General features: G+C 36.6%; 2 protein-coding genes across 4 annotated transcripts; one reads left to right on the top strand and one right to left on the bottom strand.

The window, feature by feature from the left end:
- Positions 1-183: 183 nt before the first annotated feature.
- Positions 184-18,991, bottom strand: LOC137396635 (nucleobindin-2-like). Of its 3 annotated transcripts, XM_068082953.1 has the most exons (13): positions 18,719-18,991; positions 18,344-18,457; positions 18,176-18,292; positions 17,414-17,540; positions 17,170-17,202; positions 16,435-16,520; positions 15,217-15,405; positions 12,225-12,315; positions 10,735-10,793; positions 6,147-6,329; positions 5,579-5,674; positions 3,915-3,962; positions 184-434 (listed from the first exon to the last, which is right to left on the bottom strand). In XM_068082953.1, the coding sequence occupies exons 1-13, from the start codon at positions 18,827-18,829 to the stop codon at positions 357-359; spliced, it is 1,332 nt and encodes a 443-aa protein (XP_067939054.1). In that variant the 5' UTR covers positions 18,830-18,991; the 3' UTR covers positions 184-356. The 3 variants fall into 3 exon arrangements, with proteins under 3 accessions (XP_067939054.1, XP_067939061.1, XP_067939065.1); XM_068082960.1 differs by lacking the exons at positions 12,225-12,315; positions 18,176-18,292 and adding an exon at positions 11,478-11,568 and having other exon boundaries at positions 18,719-18,975; XM_068082964.1 differs by lacking the exons at positions 12,225-12,315; positions 17,170-17,202; positions 18,176-18,292 and adding an exon at positions 11,478-11,568 and having other exon boundaries at positions 18,719-18,979.
- LOC137385418 (uncharacterized) lies at positions 6,539-9,864 on the top strand. The gene is made up of 3 exons (XM_068071872.1): positions 6,539-6,590; positions 9,239-9,414; positions 9,685-9,864. Exons 1-3 carry the CDS (start codon positions 6,539-6,541, stop codon positions 9,862-9,864), a joined length of 408 nt encoding a protein of 135 aa, XP_067927973.1.
- Positions 18,992-19,914: the final 923 nt, after the last annotated feature.

Here is a 19,914-nt window from a genome sequence, read left to right as displayed (position 1 = left end):
GGCGAGCAATATTTTGCTAAACGATCTTTAACATATGCTACAGCTAAAACTTTGCACTAAAACCATAAGGAATAAATAAAAGTAAATAGTCTCATCTATGTAAGCAATTTAACCGTGAGGTTTGCAATTTCATTATCATAAATGTTCTTATTCAGTAATGACTGTACACAAAACACTGGTGTAGAGGATCAGTGATCAATTTATTCAATTTTAGGTGCATATTGAGTCTAACAAAAGATACAATTATGTTACGGAGTAACAACTAAGATCAAGAATCATGATGAAATAAGAACAGACAACATCATACAAACAAAAAATAAAATCAGCAATTATCTTTGTGACTTAGAGACGTAATTCTATTGGTTGCCAACATCAGCGGGTTGATCTGCATTCTCTGTCTCTACAGCTTCTACAGGAATTGCTGGCACTTCATTCTGAATAAATAAGATAATTTAATGTTAACAATGATAACAGTTGTTTTTATAATAGCATACGATAGTAAATAATTATGGTACATTTGCTCTGTGTACCTAGGTAGCAAGAGTCCGCAGCTTCTCAAGAAGTACAAAACTTGAAGTATGAAATTAGAAGTACGAAACGTTGCTTCGCAATGAAGCATCTTTCAAGTGTCAAAATTACAGAAGAAGCAAAGCAGCATATAAAGCCTATGTTTACAAAGGTGAATTACCTATCTCTTCATATCACACATTCTAGTTAGTTAAGAGCATTCTGCCGTAGACATTTCCCTGATGTCATGATCTTCTCCTGGATTGGGCCATGACTTGGAGCGTTTTATTAGTTTAGTTGGCGAGTTTACTCGCTCGAAAAACTCTATTTTATGAGTTTTATTGGGAGAGCTGTGAAGTGGTTTATCATGGCCTACTTTTGGTTTTCTGTCGGGTTGTCTCTCTTACCACAAGAACTATTTAAGAAAGGCCCTTCTTCATTGATTGCAGGGATTGAACCAGCGACCTCCCACTTGACAGCGAAGAGTGCAAAGCACTACACCAATATGCATGATACTTCCTACCTAAATGCTATGACTAAAGACAAAACCTCATCCCTGATCGGGTAAGTCACAGCAGACTTTGGCATTGTTGATTTAAAGCATGAAAATGTGCAACAACTCTATTGAAAGCAACCTCAATCTGTTGAATACCAAAGAAAGGGGTAGAATAGAACATAATGAGATAAAAGACTTGTTTCATGGCCAATAAGGCTATCCCCGAGTGTATCATATAATTTACAGCTTGTATATCATACTTACTTGTACATTATACTTACTTGTACATTATTCTTACTCGTATATTATACTTAATTGTACATTATTCTTACTTGTATATTATACTTACTCATATATTATACTTATTTGTACATTATATTTGTACATTATACTTGTAAATTAAACTTACTTGTACATTATACTTACTTGTACATTATTTTTACTTGTATATTATACTTACTTGTACATTATACTTACTTGTACATTATACTTACTTGTACATTATACTTACTTGTATATCATACTTACTTGTACATTATTCTTACTCGTATATTATTCTTACTCGTATATTATTCTTACTCGTATATTATACTTACTCGTACATTATACTTACTTGTACATTATTCTTACTTGTATATTATACTTACTCGTACATTATACTTACTTGTACATTATTCTTACTTGTATATTATACTTACTTGTACATTATACTTACTTGTACATTATACTTACTTGTACATTACACTTACTTGTATATCATATTTACTTGTATATCATACTTGTATATTATACTTACTTGTACTGGCAGGGTTGGCTCGGTTTAAACCAATGGTTTAAACCGAGCGGTTTAAACCAGCTTTAAACCAGCTGAAAAACCCCGGTTTTTATGGTTTTTTCATTATTTTTGTGTGAAAAACATAAGATTTTAAGCTCCTAGTCGTTCATGTGCGATAGAAATGCAATTCTATGTCATTATCCGCTGTGGAAGTTTATTCATGACAAGTAGTAAATTGATGACAGAGCTCAAGTTGAAACTACATGAAATCCTAGCACAACAATGACTTAGTGAATTTGATTTTCAATTGCTTTTATCGAGTTACATAATGATCTCTCTAAAGGTATAAACACACTAGGCAATATTTAGAGCGATATCGCGCTGCGTGGCGCTAATCTGCGCTAGAATTCACCCAGCGTGCTCATCCAGAGCGATAACGCTAGACTTTCTCTGCACAACTTTATCGCTAGCGAGATGCATTTCGATTGGTTGGATTTTACCAGAATGCAATTTTATGGCGGGTAATTATTTCTTATCGATGTTCACCAACGTACAGCAGCGACAATTTGCTATTTTGTTAATATTGAAACATCTTCAGAACGAGCACTGAATTGTTCATAAATTTAATAATAGCACTCCCAGTCATGTGCACCATAACAAACAAAAATTACAAAAAATCCAAGTTGAAAACCAACATTTGGAATCAATCGTTGCACAGGTTGACCATCTTGAGAACGGTAAATATTTAATACATTAGGCCTAAATATAAAAAACTACTACAAAATAAGATATGTATAAAAATAGTGAAAAATACTACAGTTAAAAATGCAATAATCGTTTTTCTTATGTCTCCTTGTAGTGTAGGCAGTGTACAATCCGTGAAAGTGAGATAGGTTTAATAACAAATGCGTAAGTTGTTTACGTTGTCGCCTAGACGGCGCCATTTTGACTGACCTAAATTTATTAACAACTCCGAAGAAACTAATGATACGAAATTTTATTGGCAGTTTGTGGGTGTGCCCATTATATCGCTTGCTAGTGAATCGCTCAAGTGTGTTTATGCACACGCTAGCGATATCTCCGCCCTCCTCATGACGCTCGCGATAAAATCGCCTAGTGTGTTTATACCTTTATGATGAAATATAAAAACCATGTAAAACATACTAATCCAATCATTGTTTGTAATAATGAATGAATACCTACTTTCACAAGTCTGGCCATTGAGAAAGGATTACTTACAATTAGAAATTAACAATAAAATCCTTTTGGGCAAAAGCTTCCAGTTTGCAAACTAATATTTCATTTATTGTGGTAAGCCAAAGTAGTTGGATTGTTAGAATTCAGTTTATCAAGTTTTTTGTGTTTTGAAAAGTTAAAGTTGTGCCTCAACTTTCCGACACGCCTCACAAGCAGGATCTTGTTTGGCAGTTTTTCACTCGAACTGCAAAAGGCAAAAGTTTTAAGACAAAATTTAATAGGGGTGCTGTCGTAACGCAATATCACGCAAATAGGCTGAAAGCTCAAGTAGCCAGATGTCAAGTTGAAAACACCATTTTAGACTGTGATGCTAGTATTCAGGTGATAAAAGTTGAGTCATCTGCTACTGCTCCAAGCACTAGCAATGCATCTACATTATGCTCTGCTCTACACTACCACACGACTAATCACTTGGATTAAATTTCCTACTTATATATAGAGCAGTACGTAAAATATTCACTTTATGTGATAAGATTTCTGCTATGTATTTCATCAATCATGTTTGATTAAAGACTTATTCTGAAATTTCCATATGTTTTCTCTCTTTTTTCCCATAACAACTCCCACAGTACCATCTTTAACAGATGATTCCACTTATGTATGTTCGATACTCAATCATGCAGCTATAGTTAGTGATATTAATTACACTTAAAATTTCAAAAACCTTGTTAAAATTATAAAAAAAACCATAAAAACCGGTTTAAACAAAAAAAACCTGGTTTTTTCGGTTTTTTCATAAAAACCGCAGTTTTTTCCAACCCTGCTTGTACATTATACTTACTTGTACATTATACTTACTTGTACATTATACTTACTTGTACATTATTCTTACTTGTACATTATTCTTACTCGTATATTATACTTGTATATTATACTTACTTGGATATTATCATGTACTGCTCCAGCTCCTTCAGTTTCCTCATTAGGCTGCAAGTATATTGTAACGTTAGGAATAGAGTGAGCAATGAATGTAAGCATGGAGCAAAGTAGAGTTATGCAAATATTACTAATGGAGACCCTTTTTAATGACCCAGTGTTGATATTCCTTCAGTTGGCAGCACAAGAACATAGAGCAGCAGATGAATCAAGCTATTGCATCTTAGAGACGGAATACAAGTAACATATCTATGCAGCGCTGATAGCCTCTGTAATGCACAAATAATGTTTAACTAGGTGGTAGATGATGCATTGGGCATCTTAGATGAACGCATTGCTGTGACATGACGAGCACAGGACAAAGGCAGACACTATAATATAAGTTATACCTTGGTGAGGAGTGGTTTGCTGCAATATTGGAAAACAGCGAGTGGATATGTAAATATTTAGGAGTGGCACCTATTATTGGATATTATTTGCCCACAAAAAGGTCTTGAACACATTTTAGATTTTTTGCATCCATTTGCAATGTTCATCAGTAAACAAGCTCTTAGGACTAATATAGATAGACAATCCTACTGATAGAGAAGGATGTTGCGTGTCTAGCTGATTTACTGTGAAATATTATAATTATTGTTTAATACAATCTGACTGTATAGCTAATTGTTTATGAAGGTATGCTTGCTTCAATCATTGAATCTGATGGAGAAGAGGACTATTAATAATGTTAAAAAACACAGCAAAACTCGCTATAGACCTGATGCTATATACCTGACCCTATATACCTGATGCTATATACCTGATGTTATTAATACCTGATGCTATATACCTGATGCTATATCCCTGATGCTATATACCTGATGCTATTAAGACATGATGCTATTAATACCTGATGTTATTAATACCTGATGCTATTAATACCTGATGCTATTAATACCTGATGCTATACACCTGATGTTATTAATACCTGATGCTATACACCTGACGCTATATCCCTGATGCTATACACCTGATACTATATGCCTGATACTATATACCTGATGCCATTGACCTGATGCTATTAATACCTGATGCTATTAATACCTGATGCTATATCCCTGATGCTATATACCTGATGCTATTGACCTAGTGCGAGATAACCTTTTTGTTATACTAGTTATAATGTAATAATAAACACAACTCTTTAGAGCAATATTGATAATACCTGATGAAACACTCAACTCGACTCTGTACCGAATCGCTGACATGTTGAGATACAAACACGCTCAATCACTCGACTCTGTACCGAATTGCTGACATGTTGAGATACAAACACGCTCAATCACTCGACTCTGTACCGAATTGCTGACATGCTGAGATACAAACATGCTCAATCAAAGAAAAACTGAAGTATTCACAAACTTGCTTTGTAGTAAGCAGATGAACAAACATACAGTTAAAATAAATATTAGGGTTGAAGCGAATATACTAAAAGAGACTAAGACAACATCCTCTAACTGAGTAAATAATATACAATTGACTAGCTAACTTAGAGATGACATTAATATTAGCAGCACAACAAAATGACAAAACTTCTCGCTAATTTTGGATGTTAGTTAACCTACTAAACCTAAGGAAGTCTGCCCAGCTAAAGTAGCGATAGAAGAATAATAGCCTGTGATACTCACATTGTGCTTTTGTTGAAGGAGCCGTTCTTGCTCTGCTAGAGCCTTCTCATACTCATCGAACTCCGAGCTGTCGTAGTCCTCCTCGCTACTCAGCCCCTGTATGTAAAGTAGGGGTATGGAGTATGATTGTATAGTATCTCTCTCTTATTACTTCTGTTCAATATATGCATCGCTACTAGATTACTAGTGTTGACCATTTCAAGTGAAACAGCACTATTGTTGCTAAAGCTCTTATGAATATTGTCAATTGGTCAATAGTAAATGACTAATTGATCTGAAACTTTACTACTAATTAAAAGTAGTACTAATAATTAGTGTTACTAAACCAGAATGTATTTTATAAGTACTTATAAACCATCATGAGAATCATTTTCGCTATCAGATACACGTGTGTCACATATGGCACAACTGCTATACTCCGTATATTGTTTTCATAATTTTGGTCTCTTTACAAGCCATGTGTTTGCCAACTTTGACTAGCTATGCGTCGCTCTAATTGTCACATAATAATCATACAAGTCCCCACAATATATAGAACAGCGGAGACATTTGATGTGATTCCTCTCACCCCCCAGGCATCATCATTGTCGAAGTCTTCAGACTTGGTCGACTCTATAAATTCGGCGAGGGAAACAAAGCCATCTCGGTCAGTATCGATCTCTCCAAAAACATGCTCTCTCATCCTATTCATCTCCTCATCTCTCTCTACCATATCATCATCTGGGTTAGTCGAGTTGTAGACCTTGTCGAGCTGTGAGACAAGAGCAAATGCCAGCATTGACACAGCATCATATAGGAATTCTACATTTACCTCCACCACAGTACCGCTGCATTAGAGCTCTAGTGACTCACACTAAAAAGGAGCAACTAGCCGAAGCAGAAATATGAAAAGGGTGCAAAAACTGATTGAAAGTTGGACAGACTATTGACATTAAACTAACTTGATATGGTTTATAACCAATGTCTTACTATACATATCCTAAGGATTTAGTAAAGTTGCAAATAGATACTTGTGAGCAGCTGGTCATGAACTCTACAGGACACCTTTAGAGAGGCAGACAGATGTATGCATGCTACCCCAGGATTGTATATAAAGAGATACACACTACACCAGTATTGTAGATAGAGACACACACTACTTCAGTATCGTAAATAGAGACACACACTACTTCAGTATTGTATATAGAGACACACACTACACCAGTATTGTAGATAGAGACACACACTACTTCAGTATTATAGATAGAGACACACACTACTTCAGTATTGTAGATAGAGACACACACTACTTCAGTATTGTAGATAGAGACACACACTACTTGAGTATTGTAGATAGAGACAGACACTACTTCAGTATTGTAGATAGAGAAACACACTACACCAGTATTTTAGATAGAGAGACACACTACACCAGTATTGTAGAGAGAGACACAAACTATTTCAGTATTGTATATAGAGACACACACTACTTCAGTATCGTATATAAAGACACACACTACTTCAGCATTGTAGATAGAGAGACACACTACTTCAGTATTGTAGATAAAAACACACATTACTTCAGTATTATAGATAGAGACACACACTCCTTCAGTATCGTAGATAGAGACACACACTACTTCAGTATTGTAGATAGAGACAGACACTACTTCAGTATTGTATATAGAGAGACACACTACTTCAGTATAGTATATAGGGAGACACTACTTCAGTATTGTAGAGAGAGACACACACTCCTTCAGTATCGTAGATAGAGACACACACTACTTCAGTATTGTAGATAGAGACAGACACTACTTCAGTATTGTATATAGAGAGACACACTACTTCAGTATTGTATATAGGGTGACACTACTTCAGCATTGTAGATAGAGAGACACACTACTTCAGTATTGTCGATAGAGACACACACTACTTCAGTATTGTATATAGAGACACACACTACTTCAGTATTGTAGATAGAGACACACACTACACCAGTATTGTAGATAGAGAGACACACTACTTCAGTATTGTATATAGAAAGACACACTACTTCAGTATTGTATATAGAGAGACACTACTTCAGTATTGTATATAGAGACACACTACTTCAGTATTGTAGATAGAGACAGACACTACTTCAGTATTGTAGAGAGAGACACACATTACTTCAGTATCGTAGATAGAGACACACACTACACCAGTATTGTAGATAGAGAGACACACTACTTCAGTATTGTATATAGAAAGACACACTACTTCAGTATTGTATATAGAGAGACACTACTTCAGTATTGTATATAGAGACACACTACTTCAGTATTGTATATAGAAAGACACACTACTTCAGTACTGTATATAGAGAGACACTACTTCAGTATTGTATATAGAGACACACTACTTCAGTATTGTAGATAGAGACAGACACTACTTCAGTATTGTAGAGAGAGACACACACTACTTCAGTATTGTAGATAGAGACACACACTACTTCAGTATCGTAGAGACACACACTACTTCAGTATTGTAGATAGAGACACACACTACTTCAGTATCGTAGAGACACACACTACTTCAGTATTGTAGATAGAGACACACACTACTTCAGTATCGTAGAGACACACACTACTTCAGTATTGTAGATAGAGACACACACTACTTCAGTATCGTAGAGACACACACTACTTCAGTATCGTAGATAGAGACACACGCTACACCAGTATTGTATATAGAGACACACGCTACACCAGTATTGTATATAGAGACACACACTACTTCAGTATTGTAGATAGAGACACACACTACTTCAGTATTGTATATAGAGACACACACTACTTCAGTATTGTATATAGAGACACACACTACACCAGTATTGTAGATAGAGAGACACACTACTTCAGTATTGTATATGGAGAGACACACTACTTCAGTATTGTAGATAGAGAAACACACTACACCAGTATTGTAGATAGAGAAACACACTACACCAGTATTGTAGATGGAGAGACACACTACACCAGTATTGTAGAGAGAGACACAAACTACTTCAGTATTGTATATAGAGACACACACTACTTCAGTATTGTAGATAGAGACACACACTACTTCAGTATTGTATATAGAGACACACTACTTCAGTATTGTATATAGAGACACACTACTTCAGTATTGTATATAGAGACACACTACTTCAGTATTGTATATAGAGACCCACTACTTCAGTATTGTAGAGAGAGACACACTACTTCAGTATTGTAGATAGAGAGACACACTACACCAGTATTGTAGAGAGAGACACAAACTATTTCAGTATTGTATATAGAGACACACACTACTTCAGTATTGTAGATAGAGACACACACTACTTCAGTATTGTAGATAGAGACATACGCTACTTCAGTATTGTAGATAGAGACACACACTACACCAGTATTGTAGATAGAGAAACACACTACACCAGTATTGTAGATAGAGAGAGACACACTACACCAGTATTGTAGAGAGAGACACAAACTATTTCAGTATTGTATATAGAGACACACACTACTTCAGTATTGTATATAGAGACACACTACTTCAGTATTGTAGAGAGAGACACACACTACTTCAGTATTGTAGATAGAGACACACACTACTTCAGTATCGTAGATAGAGACACACACTACTTCAGTATTGTAGATAGAGACACACACTACTTCAGTATTGTATATAGAGACACACACTACACCAGTATTGTAGAGAGACAAACACACTACTTCAGTATTGTAGATAGAGACACACACTACTTCAGTATTGTAGATAGAGACACACACTACTTCAGTATTGTATATAGAAAGACACACTACTTCAGTATTGTAGAGAGAGACACACACTACTTCAGTATTGTAGATAGAGACACACACTACACCAGTATTGTAGATAAAGACACACACTACTTCAGTATTGTAGATAGAGACACACACTGCACCAGTATTGTTGATAGAGACACACACTACACCAGTATTGTAGGGAGAGAAACACACTACTTCAGTATTGTAGATAGAGAAACACACTACACCAGTATTGTAGATAGAGACACACTACTTCAGTATCGTAGATAGAGACACACTACTTCAGTATTGTAGATAGAGACACACACTACTTCAGTATTGTATATAGAAAGACACACTACTTCAGTATTGTATATAGAAAGACACACTACTTCAGTATTGTATATAGAGAGACACACTACTTCAGTATTGTATATAGAGACACACACTACACCAGTATTGTTGATAGAGACACAAACTACACCAGTATTGTAGAGAGAAAAACCACTACACCAGTATTGTAGATAGAGACACACACTACTTCAGTATTGTAGATAGAGATACACACTACACCAGTATTGTAGATAGAGACACACTACTTCAGTATTGTAGATAGAGATACACACTACTTCAGTATTGTAGATAGAGACACACACTACACCAGTATTGTTGATAGAGACACACACTACACCAGTATTGTAGAGAGAGAAACCACTACACCAGTATTGTAGATAGAGACACACTACTTCAGTATTGTAGATAGAGATACACACTACACCAGTATTGTAGATAAAGACAGACACTACTTCAGTATTGTAGATAGAGATACACACTACACCACTATTGTTGATAGAGACACACACTACACCAGTATTGTAGAGAGAGAAACCACTACACCAGTATTGTAGATAGAGACACACTACTTCAGTATTGTAGATAGAGATACACACTACACCAGTATTGTAGATAGATACAGACACTACTTCAGTATTGTAGATAGAGACACACACTACTTCAGTATTGTAGATAGAGACACACACTACACCAGTATTGTTGATAGAGACACACACTACACCAGTATTGTAGAGAGAGAAACCACTACACCAGTATTGTAGATAGAGACACACTACTTCAGTATTGTAGATAGAGATACACACTACTTCAGTATTGTATATAGAGACACACACTACACCAGTATTGTAGATAGAGACAGACACTACTTCAGTATTGTAGATAGAGATACACACTACTTCAGTATTGTCGATAGGGAAACAGATGTTACCAGTATGGTGGTATGAATCAAAACATAAGAACCATATTGTGAATGCGCATGATACAAGTTGCAGCCCGTGAAACAAATCATACCTCCAATTGAAAAAGAGCTTCTATTTCTGGTGTGCTCAAGTATCCATCACCATCAATATCTATAGGAAGGAAACAAGGCAATAAGAATGTGCGATGTGATACAAAGGTGAATCAATGAAACAGTGTAAATCCTTTGTTTTCTCCCCAATTCAGATGTTAAAAAGGCAAATGCTGATTAGACTGTCACTACTATACATGTAGCACTAACAGGCTAACTACTAGTTCACTAAAAGAATACCAAGGTAAATATACATATAACACTGGCAGAGACAAGCAGATTATATACATAGGTAGTTTAAACAACAGCCAAGGCCTGGTTGGACAAAAGTATAAATATTAGACTGCAATACAAGAGCAGATAAATCTAGGAGTAGGTAAAATGCATCGACTGTAGATGGAAGTGAAAGTATTGAAAATTAAGACGATCACTGTTTTCAGAGTTGAGAAAATACAGATCAACTGAAATCAAGCATGTTTACATTATATAACTCTCATTACAAACAGTTATTTAAACCAATAAAGCTCCATGTCTGTCTGTAGACAGCAAAGGGGATCTTAGTGTGAAAATCAATTCACAAGCATGCATTTACACACTTGAAACTCTGAGATTGTAATGCGTGATCAAGGGTAGATAATCTACACAATAGCTCGTCAGAAAGCTCTAGCGAATAGCAGTTAGTGAGCAACCAGCAGAAATGATATGAGAAGAATAGCCGGGTGCATAAACTGAGCTCCTGACCTACCGTGAATCATAAAGAAAGCCTTAGGATCAAACTCATCTGGGCTCAGATGATCTTCTTCTTCCCAAACCTCTTCTAGCTGTTCTTTGTTAGCCTAAGTGCAATGGACAAGTATTACTAGCAGAGCAGCTAATCCACCCACAACTAACACCGATTATCCCGATAAACTCTGACTGCAATGAGAGCATTACTCTAGCTCTTATTAACATGGTACCTTAGTCCACAGAATTAGTCGGAAAGAAAAGTAAGATTAAAGAGATCGTATGGAATGGAATGACAAGAAAGAAGAACCAATATTAAGAGACTGCATGCAGAGGTGTGCGAAAAGAGGTTGAGCTGAAGTGGTGATAGATTGGCCTAGAGATGAGCTGAGAGATGTTCCATGCAAAACTCAACAATGGGCTGCAAACTCAGCCTATCCCATGGCTTCAAGAACCCTTAAGGCCAACACAAACACCTTCTTAGCAACTTCCAATGAAGCGACCATGAGCGAGGTGAAACAAGAAGCAACCACACTACTGCCTTCAGCCTAGACGCCACAAAGTTCTCTACTCCTTAAATTATAAGAAAGTTTTCATACAAATTACGAACAAGGAATTATCCAACTATCACCTAGCAGAAGAATTTAAGAATGTTACAGCTGGACACCGGACAACCATTAACAACAAAGGAAAAGAGCTAGCATCAAATACAAAGCACCTTCACCGGAAGAGAGAGCAGACTCGGATGGACAAGAAGCAGGATTCTCACCATGCAAACCAAAGAAGACTTTAGGGTCAAACTGTTCAGGATCAAGGTCATCCTCTTCCTCCCAGACCTCCTGCAGCTGTGCTTTGTTTCCCTGATAGCAGATGTTTAAGGAGTAAGCCAAGTGGAATAGCTTAAAGTGGCTTAGTTAGCTGGATATGTTGGAAGTTAGAACTGACATGATTTCACTAACTTTTGGAATACAAGCTCTTAACAATTGGCATTGCAGAGATAGCCAATCATTTGTTTCCTAGTAATTTTGAATTAGTAAAATAGCTCTTTAATAATTTTTAATAACTGTTTTGATAGTTTCCATGTTATCCATCAGGTAATTCATCAGGAGTAGTCTATGGTGAGCAATAGGTACTAGCTGACGCACCTACCGTTGACCTTATTGTACCAAAGCATGCCCCCTAAAAACTTTGAACTCTGCAATGATTGTTATATTTAAAGACAATTTCAAGTTGTAGCAACATTTTTCAAGAGTTGGTGACCATTAAAATGTTAAGGAAGATGTTAAGGAGAAAACCCTGGCAGATAGGCATCAAGGAGCAGGTAGGCATCAAGGAGCAGGTAGGCATCAAGGAGCAGGTAGGCATCAAGGAGCAGGTAGGCATCAAGGAGCAGGTAGGCATCAGAGAAAGGAATGATGGAGATAAGTGACAGAGATGAGTCTAGAAGGAGGGTAAGCGGTTTACAGGTAACAACTGCAGCTGAGCAACACATCCTGGCGGTTGATCCTACCAAATTAACAGTTCACAGCAGACAGGAAATATAGCAGGAGCATTAAGGTTCTTGAGCACCACCTCTTTCCATTGGATAGAAATTAACAAGAAATTAAAGCGAGTGCCAGAATGCAGAGAGACACCAACTGAACAGAAAAGAGAAGTGAGGAGGAGACTAACGCAGATTAAAGGTTGACTTGCAACAAAATCCACATTACAGTCATTTGGTATCAAAAGGTTCACCATGTCTTTCTCTGCTGTGTTGTAGGTGCCAAATATGTGGGAATGTGATTACAAGCTCTTAAAAGCTCAAAAACGAACAGTTAATCGCAGCCATCATGAAAACGCTGTAGATTGGAATCCCTCTCCAAAACGGCTCAAATGGGACGTAATTGAACACGATGTGCTTCTGTTTGCACTTTCATGCAGCCTGATCCATCAAAATATTTTCACAAATATACTTCACGCATTCAAAAAACCATGTCTATTGTTCTTATGCGTCTATTTCATCCTCATTGTAATGCTGTCACATTGAGCACTAATACCTTAAAACCTAGCCTAAAAATTAATTTAATTTTTTAACCTTTGCTCGAAAGAGTGCATATCATCCTCTGATAAACATGAGGAGCCTGTTGGTCACCTGTGATAGTCGAAAAATGCTGCAGAAACTGTGCACGCCATTTGGCAGGAAGTATGGGTCACATGATCAGATTACGACTAGATGATTAGACCAAGCTGAAACAAAACTGGAAAGTAGCGAGCGTCTATATTTGATAAGGGCTTTCCGATAGAACCTGAAGTGTTTGCCATAAACTATTGCTACGAGACGTTTTATATTGAGCCCTTTATAAGCCTTTTATTTCACGTTATAACATCACGTGTCAAGACAATAGCCAAGTCAAGTTGAGCATGTCATCAAAATAAAGAGATTCCAACCTACAGCGTTTTAGTGATGGCTGCAATTAACTATTCATTTTTGAGCTTTTAAGAGCTTGTAATCACATTTCCACATATTTTGCACCTACAACAAAGCAGAGAAAGACATGGTGAACATTTTGATATCAAATAACTGTAATGTGAATTTTGTTGCGAGTCAACCTTTAATATTAATAGTAAAAGCTAACTGTAACATAACATATGATGAGAGGAGTTTACAGGCAATTACAGTAATCTTCTGACAAACAGTAAACATACCTAACACACTTATGGTGTTCATGTATAAATCAGAACTGTAAGTTGACCAATTTGTGGTTTGTTTATATATTTGTTAATACTTTCGTTATTAGCTCTCCCAATCAATTGTTTCATGGTACAAACTAGACAGAACTAGAAATTGTCAACACTGCCAGTTATAACCAGACAATTTCACAAATTGGAAAGAAAGAGTTATTAAGAGCTGAAACTTTTAATCCATGTAATGCAAAATCATGCCATGTTTTCAGATTCACGAGAGATATAACTTTCCTACCTTCATGAGATAAAACGCCTGCCCACAATCCTTATTATTTGTAACCAATATTCACCATATAATCCATGCAATTGTTTTTGCATATATGCTTCATATCTGATTAATGTTTTTAAAATCACCTGAATTTGAATAATATGTTAACTAATAACAATTACATCATCTGCAAATTGAGTTGTCTTAAGGAAGCCCTGAACATGTCACCTTTGACAAGTATTAATCACAGACCCTGCCTGCTAGACAGTAATGAACAATACAACTCTATTACACAGGTATTTTCAACCCTGTTCAAGCTAAGTCTGTTGGTCTCAGCCGCTAACTCTTCAACCGCTAGTTCTCAATACAAAACAGAAATAAAGTTTGAGTACTTGTCATGCAGATTACAGGAGATAGCTTTATCCTACTCAAACGTAGTGAGTAACCTTCTATAGCATATCAGTCAATAATGAATATATATTGCAAACAGCAGGAATACCAAGGTTGATTTCCAGTTTACATGGTGAGTTTTATACAAGACTTTTATCCACGATTCCAATTCTAAATTCAATAACAATCATGAACACATTATTAATTACAGGGGCTGTTAGAAGAGATATTAAATAACCATGCTTTTCTTGTCAAATAGTTAGATGGTGATGAGACCTTGCCCACAGAAAGCTAGTCCATGGTTAACACTATGAACCTGCTGTTCATGTTTAATGATACTCTCAGTTAGCCTCAGTAGCAAAATGTTGATGGATCATGTTGTATTACAGCCCAGCATAGTTAGAGATTGTACAACCTAAAAGATCAAAGGCTGACTTACCGGATGATGCATCTTGGGATGGTCCTTGTGTCGTTTCAGTTTCTCTTCATGCTCCTTCTTCAGTTGGTCGGCGGCTTCCTGATCGGCAGCGTGCTTGAGCTGCTCCCGATACTCATGCTCCTTGTTCATCTCATACTTTTTGAACTCCTCTTTACGCTTTTTGTCCACATCGCTGAGGTCATCCGTTGTCTGAGCAACAATGGAGTTTATTTATTATGGCTTTCTAATAAATGTTTATAAATAACTACCCAGTTTAGGCAATAAAACTATTGTCTCCATTGTCCAAATTAGAATATAATGCCAGAGCAATAGCTTGTATGAAGTAACAATCTATGGAATTGTTCTCTCATGAAGCTCCATTACATCCTTGCCATATTCGGACCAAATATATTATTTGAGGAATAAGTAAAACAAACAAAAGCAATAGATATATTGCTGAAGAATAGAGCTAGTGAATGCACATCGACGTACCTAAATATTATCAGAATCATCGCAATGAATGGTGTGATGAATCTAGTTGCTATTAAATAGAATGTATTCTTGGGCATCACATAGTTTGTGTGTAAACCAAACAAGAAATTGTCTGTTCAAAGCTAGTCACATCAAGGATGCTAGCATAGCTCTTCTTTGACGAGTTATATGATTCGAACAAGGTAGTAGGTGTTGAACCAGGAAGGTATTGAACAAGGCAGTAGGTCTTGCTTTTAAACAAGGTGGCTATTACAGCTTATGAATTCATGTAGTAATATTCCAATCAGAGTGTAAGAAGACCTTACGCTGTGCTGAACTTGCAATATAAACACAGTTCCCGTACACAATCTCTGCTCATTTAATTCAGCAAGCAGGTTTAGTTAAGGCTTAAATTCTGATAGTTCATAGTTAACTTTAGCATATGCCAGGGCGCGGATGTGACATTGACACAGCTAGAAAAACGGGTTAACAATCAGTAAATGAAGCAGAGCAGTCATAAACATGATGAGCTCAACAAGCCGAAATATCAGCTCTTGTACAATGATAAATTATGGGAGAGAACAGGTGACTTTGCACTACAGATTACTCATACAATTATAGAAATTATTGGAAGAAGGTATCTAACAGCAACCCTATTTTGATATTTAAAAATATGACGCAATGCTAGAAAGGACACATGCTGTTGCTACCAGTCAGTACAAAGTATCAATACCGCCTCCAGTTGGCCTGATGACCAACAACACTTACCTTTTTGATAAGCTTTTTCAAATCCTCAATTTCAAATGTGTGAGGATTCTCATGGTCAATGTGAGCCGTGTCAACATTGGGAAGATCTATAAGGAAATCACAAGCTCCATGAGACATAAGCTGCCGTTTGTGCAGTATGTGAACTATGCTGTTGATAGCATGATCCAAGGCATGAATATGTCATAACATGCTGGTAGAGCAAGAAAAGGCTTAGAGCATTGTATGAAGGACTAATATGTGGAAGTGGATAATGTAATGTGGAAGTGGAGAAATCAAAGTAATGATTTATCATGCAACTTAACATTTCCCATGTGACCTTGAGCTCAGCCAACCAACAAGCTGGATCATTAGTTAGTAAACAAGCTGCATCAGTAGTTAGTGTAGCAAAACATAGTAATTTTTGTTATAAGAAAAGTGGATAGAACTATAGCTAGAGGAGAACCTACTTGGAATGTACCAGTGAAAATAAACAATGTTACGCACACATAAAAACATTATATAACCACAAAAATTTAACAGAAAAGCAAACTTATAGGAAAATGTAAAAACAGCATTTTATGGGTATAAATATATAAATATGGATTTCATAAAAGGAGAAACAATAGAAATATCCTAAAGGAGTAAACAATCGTATATAGACAGAATGAGCAAGCCATGCGCCTCAGCATACGCATACCACACCCTGTGATGCAAAGGACAAAGCGAGCAAGGTGTTAGGATCACATACTATTATACCTTGTGGATGTCTGTTGCCAGCCCTTATTTCATCTTTAAAATGTAAGAGAAATAAAATGTAACCAGACATGAAACTATCAGCACTCATTTGCAAGGTCATGAATCATCAGGAAGTTTTCTAAATGAAAGAGACTACAGCAGCCTCTATGGCTATTCGGGTTTTATGACATCCACCTGATTTAGCCAACTATTAGTAACATCAAGCATGCAGCAGAAAAACCTGGAGAACAATTAATGCACTCACTAGCGGCCTCTTGTGTTAACTTCTTGTGAAGGTCTCGGAGTCTCCGAACTTCCATCCTTTTCAATTCATCAAGCTTAGTTCGAGTGTTTTTGTTGGCAAACTGAAGGTAATGAGCGATCTGTCCAGTCTGCAATCAGCACGACTACCTCTGACTTGGGGTTTAGAAAGTCTACCGAGTTCAACATTTATCTAAAACTTTGTACTTCATGTAATACAATAATTCCTACAAGCATCTTCAGTGGTTGATAACATAAGAACTTTAGATCTCGGTCAGGACTAAAGAAAATGCTTGATTGGTCCTTGCATTGACCGTGCACTTCTCTCGATGAAGCTCTCTTTGAGTCAAAAAGCCATAGCCAATACGTTTGAAAGCCAGGGCTAATGCAAGGAATGCTACATGAGAGATCAGTAATGAACTCGAGTGCTTTAAAACGGGCCCCACACCAATTGATGGCTGGTCATTGACTACGAGGTAGTTAACCTATCCTTGGTTGATTCTAGGGAAGCCATCTGCACGTTATACAGAAGCCAAGTTATACAGAACAGATCACAGAGATTGCATTCTTGACCTAACCACCCAGCAATGCAATAGTTCTTGAATTAAAAACGTGGCAAATGAACAAATGTGTTAGACAAGACATGACGGAGTTAGATGTATATTGTTGGCAGCTGTCAAGAAGTGTAGGGTTATTCCAGAATGCATGCAAAGGCAACAGAGAGCAATTCCCCCGCCGTGTGACTATAAGCAACATGAATTTAGACCTTCACATCCTCTTCAGTAATATTTGAAACAAGACGACGAAACTGTTGATCTTCTTCAAGGATATAAATAGTCTGATTGAGGTATTCTCTGTATTTTAGGACGAGAAGATTAGAATCCTGCGATAAAGAAGGCAATTTGTCACACTAGTGCACAAGAGAGCAACATACATTGTCTTTATCAGCTTCCATTTTCTCTAATTCGTTTTTAAATGCTTCATCCGATTCAAGCAGTTGTACTACTTCCTCCAAATACTTCTTATATTCTAATGACATGAAATTCTCCTGTCAACACGAAAACAGTATACAAACATACAGTAACAAATTCTAGTGACAAAATAAAGACAATATGGCTACCTAAGTCAAATAAAAAGGTTGATGTAAGTTCTGTATGTATACTAATGTACTTTTAAAATCAGATAAAGTAAAAAATATGAATTGCAACTTCCAATAAATAATAACAATCAGTGGAGCCACAAATATGATCACAGTCACAGGTGGACACAATTCAGTGAATACCCAACCATATGCTAAAACTATGCTCACCCCCATTGGGTCTGTGCCTTCTTTAACCTCTGGGATGTTAGGTCCAGGATTGACGGGTGCACCAAGTGACACAACCAAAAAGGTCGCACAAACTAGTGCTACTTTATACATCTTTTTGGGTTACAGACGGACAGGGCGTCAACATAAAACAATTGTAACGCTCCAATTGAAAGCTTCTATAAAATACAAAAAACCACAATTATAATTTTACATTTAATAATTAGTTTTATCCAAACACGTAGCAAAAAATTACATTCATTTGCTCCTTTTTGTAGACTTAGTTTTCTGATCATGATTATTGGTAGCATTAGCTCTCAGCATCATTCAAACATTATAGCCCTCTCCCAACCTCTTATTATTGTGCCAACAACTCGACTCTGTTTGAACTTCACCGTTACAGTAGGAAGCTGTGATATTGAGGCTCCCTGATTATATTGCCAGCCAATTAGACCACTGACTTTGTTAAACCGTTAAGGTACTTACACAGCCATAACTTTAAAAGCGCTAGACAATAATCATTGTACTAAATTTATCAAACAACATCTTTGCCCAAAAAGCTTTAAAAAACCTACCGACAAAAATGCAAACAAAGGCAGATTCGTAAAACACAGAAGAAACCTAAGTAAAAGGCTACAGATTGTATGAGCACATAAGAAAAACGTGTTCGTTAAATAAGCATATAACAATGATAAAGTATATGTTGTATATTAATTATATAAAAAACAAGCAGTAGATGTTTGCTAGGCGAAATAACCGTAGACAAAATGTGAATATTACTGGTTCTACAGGAGACCATCTGTTTAATGCGATAGACGGAGTTTTTGTGCTTCTGCCGTTTTAAACTGATTATAACACGATGGCCGCACATATTTATGACGCGTAGTCTAACGTGATGTGTAAATAGAAAAGAAACCAACTTTAGGAGTTGGCGTTATTTAAATCGACGTATAAGGCAATGATTTTACCACTGTAAACTGACGATTACTGAAAATGTCGAGGTCAAGGTATGTAGGCGAAACCGATGAGCTTCGCTTATTGGTTCAAATTACTGAAAGATGGTTTCTGTTTGATAGTCGCATGGTTTGGCGAAACCACATCCCGTCTGTGAGTGTTGAATCACTCCAAAACATAGTCTATATACCAGTAAACACTTACGGTATAAATGTACATGTAAGTCACGAGTAGGAGGATTACGA

This window comes from Watersipora subatra, chromosome 1 (assembly GCF_963576615.1).
Source record: "Watersipora subatra chromosome 1, tzWatSuba1.1, whole genome shotgun sequence".
Classification (NCBI taxonomy): Eukaryota; Metazoa; Bryozoa; class Gymnolaemata; order Cheilostomatida; family Watersiporidae; genus Watersipora; species Watersipora subatra.
This window is presented reverse-complemented; position numbering and strand designations above follow the sequence as displayed.